Below are 4,587 nucleotides of genomic sequence, written 5' to 3' on the forward strand. Positions count from 1 at the left end.
GTTTTTGGTGGGGACCCAAACCAATGTCGCGCCGATAATTGCCTATTTGGGACAGGTAAATTGCCTGATTAGGGAGGTCTCTATCTGGATTTGGCGGAATGCTCCCCATTAAGAGCGCCAAGTGGCTACTCTTGGCAGGTTACAGGCGGTAAAATGATTAAATAATTACCTGACTGGGAAATTGATCGTCAGAAACCAATGTCGCGACACTCCGGTACAAGGCGTCCCCAACCATAGTTATTAAGGTGTGGTGCCCCCCCCCCGGTAAGCTGGAGGTTTGAATCTCAGATCCTTATCAGAGAACGATGTCCGAATGTACTACCACCCCCGTGGGCGCGGGCCCAGCGCGTGCTCCCCAGAAGAAGAATTTCTTTGCGACTTTTAAAGGCGTTTTATCTATCCTAGATCCTAGGAAGCTCTATAAAGGTAGTGTACAAGGCTCTTGATGTTCACAGCTGCGGACAAACTGTTGATGTCTTGTGCTGCACAGGGAGAAGAGTGAGCCCGAATGCAGGTGCTCAGGTCCAGGAGAAAGCGGAGTCGATTCAGCGAGAAGGAGAGCTGGCGGGTGAGGATGGTGCGAAGGGAGATAGTTCAGGTGAGTAGAGGATATTTATATCTGTTGTGTATTGTCACTTTCGGATATCCCAAGGAATTATATATCGTCCGGTGGTAGCTCTTTCGAGGGCTTGATTAGTATAAACCTTGGGATTAGCTACACCCCGGGTATTGACCTTATATGCACCCCCCCGCGAAGACATCCGCATATAGCACAATCAAGACGAAATTCCACCTGCGAATATATAGATACTGACAGCGTCTCGGACTCCAGTGTCTGCCCCGGAAGGGACTGTCATACCTCCTGTAAAGCCCAAAGATGCCACACCTCCAGCTGCGCTGCTGCACTACCTCGCCATTCTCCACGGCTTCCGGAAGCCACAAGTGACAGATGCTCCTCAAATCCCTAGCACACTTTACAAAACCCTCGACGGTACGACCCAAGCCATCACTTTGTTACCCCCCAGATATATACTAACTCACGAGTAGACTCCGAGCGAACCGAGCTACTGAAATGGGTAACCCCCGTGCCCTACGAGCAGCATCACAGATCCGCAGCGCACGCCCGCACCGACGGAACCGGCGCATGGCTCTTTGAGAGCACCGTTTTCCGGGAGTGGCGGGACTCGAACTCCTCCACCCTGATCCGACTGCACGGAATGCGTAGGAAACACCTCTGGATCTGAATACGTGCAAGGAGATACTGACAACCGAATCACAGCCGGTTCCGGGAAGAGAACGCTCACGTACCCATTCATGCTCCGTATTTTTTTTTGGAAGCTGCAGAACTGACCCGGGTGCTGTAGGTCGCTACTAATAGATGTGCTCCTCCTCGACCGCCAGACCCACCCAGGTATTGAGGGTTTTGCGTACTTCTACTGCGACCCGCGTGACAAGGCTTGTTGGGATCCTGATATGGTGCTCAGGGCGCTGCTGGTACAGCTCTGCACCAACCTTGATGCTACAGCTGTCTACGGCGCTGTGTGCCGTGCTTGGAAGAAGGGATATCTGCCGACAAGAAGCCTGCTCGTAGACCTGCTGGGAGTATATCCGCAAAACACAATCGTGATATATAACCCTAGCTCGGCCCTGTTTGAGATATTGGAGGAGGTTGTCTTGGCTACGAAGGGAACGGTGAAGGTGTTTGTGGCCGTGGAAGAGGGTGTGGAGGGGTGGGAGCAGTCTGACAAGAAATCGCCGGTGATGGCGCTGGAGATGGCGAATGAAGGAGATATCGATACACTTTTGGATGTTTCCGTTAAAAATATGAAGAACCTAGGAGTAGCGGGGGAAAGTGAGGAAGTCGGGCAGCTGATCCGCTCTACACTGCGGGCGAAGGCGAACGGATGGTAAAATACCCTCGCTCGGTCTATCCCAGTGTCTTGAATTGCAAGTAGAAAGACTGACGTGAAATACAGCTTCCTCTGGGTCGATCTCCAGCTCAAGATGCTGTCTCAGCTCTCATCAAGCGCCCTCGTCCAAGAGTATCTCCGGTCCCAAAACCTCCCCACCGACCTCGAATCTCTGTACGAGTACATTCTCAGCGAACACATCCACACGCAGCCTGTAACAGAAAAGGATCTCGCCCATAGAGTCACCCAGTGGCTGCTCTGCGCTCCCCACGCTCTTTCCCCTGAAGAGCTGGTCGAGGCCACCAACGCCGCCGACATCAACACCGTCCTCCGGGTGTGCCACAACCTCGTGATAGAGGACCACGAGACCGGCGTCGTGCGATTCGCACACCGATCAATACCGGACTTCCTGGGGCGCAAGGGCGGGGAAATCCCACAGGCACACGAGATGGCCGCAGAGCGCTGTCTCCACTGCCTCACCGCCGAGCCCGACGTCACTGCCGCCGTCGCTGCCGCCATCGGCGCGCCGCCCGCCCCGTTCGCGGCCTACGCATCACAGTTCTGGGACACCATGTGCAGCAGTGCAGAGACAGCGAGAAGATCAAAGAGCAGCTGTTGCGCTTCTTCGGGACAATTGAAAGGCCGTCTCCGCAGTTTGTCTTCTGGCTGACCGACCCGCACAATGCCGTGACGCCGTCACTCACATCTACACCGCTCAGTGTCCTTCCGGCGGCATGCCACTATGGCTTTCTAGAGCTGCTGGACTTGACGAAGCCGTTCGACGCAAATACCCGCACCGCCGCCGATAGTCTGTCGCTGCTATCCCTGGCCGCAGGCTCAGGGCACACCGAAACTGTGCGTACGTTGATCTCGCATGGGGGGATGGTAAACCAGGCCGGGAGCAAGTACGGGTATGCGCTGCACTATGCTGCCGCACAGGGTCAGGCGGATGGTGTGCAGGTGCTGCTTCAGAACGGCGCAGACCCCCACCGCATCGGGTGGAACTCGGAAGCGGCGCTGGTGGCTGCGGTGCGGGGCGGGCACGAGAGCACGGTGAAGGTGCTGTTGCAGCGGGAGGCGGGGAGGAATGTGAATGCGGCGTTTGTGGCGGCGGCGGGCAACGAGAGGAAGCGGATCCTGGAGGCGCTGATTGAGGCGGGGCCAGACGTGGGGGCGGGCACAGCGACGATGTGGGCAGCGATCGAAGCGGCGGTCAGCGGAGGTGTGCCGGAGAACTTGGCGCTGCTCATTGAGCTGCTAAAGACACGGCGGGGCTTTGAGGGCATCGCGATGGACGAGTTTGGCTCCCATGCGGCCCGGGCGGCGGTGCGGGCGGGATCGGTGGAGATGCTGCAGACCGTGTTCGACATGCTCCCCGCCGCCGATCTCGACCTGCACTCGCCCGTGTCCGGCAAGACCGCGCTTCAGCTCGCCCTGGAGGCGGGGTCGGCACCGTTATCCGACTTCCTCATTGGCCGCGGGGCGCGGGTCACACGGCTCAGGAACCTTCTGATCAAGCAGCTGCACTGGGCGCGCGATGAGGCGTGGTTTCCGTCTTTGCTGTGGTTCCTGGGCACCCGTAGCTCGCTGGATGAGCCTGTTCTGACGCCGCAGGACGTGCGGGATGTGCAGACGCTGCTGCTGAAGCTCACGGGGCTGCCGGAGAAGGTGGTGAGCAGGATTCTGCATCTGGGAGAGTACTGGGTGTATACGGAGGCGAGTGGGGAGGAGAAGTGGGCCGTGCAGCAGCACCACCCGCAGCAGCCATATGTGCAGGTACCGATCGAGAGCTCGCTGGAGGCGCCGGTGAGGAGGATAACGTTCTGCATGCGCTCGCACGATCAGGGTATGCTCGTCACAGTTTTTCTGAATATTCAGTTTTCAATATATTGCTAACACCCCATCTACAGGCTGGGCAGACGATAGATCACTGTGGGGGACATACCATGGCTCCCATACCTGGTTCGAGGCCGGGCCCGTCGGAGAACAAGGGGCCGATGGGCGGAAGGACGTTCAGCGGAATCTGGCGGCGACGTGGGAGGCAAAGACACATATGGTTACATGGGATGCGAACGATCCGGGGGCGGAGAGTTGTTGGTTGCGGACGTTGAAGGCGGGACAGGTGCTGGGCGTCTATCCGCGAGCGCAGTACCCTGGGTGGGTGAATCATGTCGAGAGGGTGGATGTGCGGGTGTATTGTGCTTGGGCTTGAGCGGTGGGGGGAGATGTTGTTGTACTGGTGAGGTGGGCGAATGAAGGGAGTGCTGGACACTGTTTGTGTATTGGAAGAGTTGATTCTGGGGCCATAACTACTATACTTATAATATTGGAATGAAGGGGCGTCTAGCTACGCTGTGGTGCGATTGACATTTCGTATATAACAATTGATATGCCACCACTGTGATCCTTTCCGACGTGGTAGGGTGAGATGTAAGAGGCCGACTCGGCCACCTTCAGCAACATGGGCTGTAGTTGAATTGATGCGAGGTGGAGAGATCGGGGGGGTTTTCTCTCCCAACTCCTGTATACATGTCCATAGATATTGTTGATTGGGTGGAAGGATACTATTTCGACAGCTCCAATGACTTGAATAACCTCCCACCCAGCAACAAAAGTGGAGATAGAAGCATGGATAATTTATGCCCGATTAATTTTCAAAAATAACGTTTAATTATAT

The 4,587-nt window shown here is 56.3% G+C and overlaps 1 protein-coding gene across 1 annotated transcript; it reads left to right on the forward strand.

Moving 5' to 3' along the window:
* Positions 1-305: 305 nt before the first annotated feature.
* Positions 306-4,122, forward strand: LAJ45_08792 (uncharacterized protein; the record flags this gene model as incomplete). The annotated part of the gene is made up of 9 exons (XM_046118341.1): positions 306-426; positions 491-598; positions 833-991; positions 1,048-1,221; positions 1,280-1,304; positions 1,365-1,907; positions 1,977-2,447; positions 2,498-3,756; positions 3,821-4,122. The coding sequence occupies 9 exons, from the start codon at positions 306-308 to the stop codon at positions 4,120-4,122; spliced, it is 3,162 nt and encodes a 1,053-aa protein (XP_045968618.1).
* Positions 4,123-4,587: the final 465 nt, after the last annotated feature.

Source organism: Morchella importuna, assembly GCF_003444635.1.
Source record: "Morchella importuna strain M04M26 chromosome Unknown Morimp01GS031, whole genome shotgun sequence".
NCBI lineage: Eukaryota > Fungi > Ascomycota > Pezizomycetes > Pezizales > Morchellaceae > Morchella > Morchella importuna.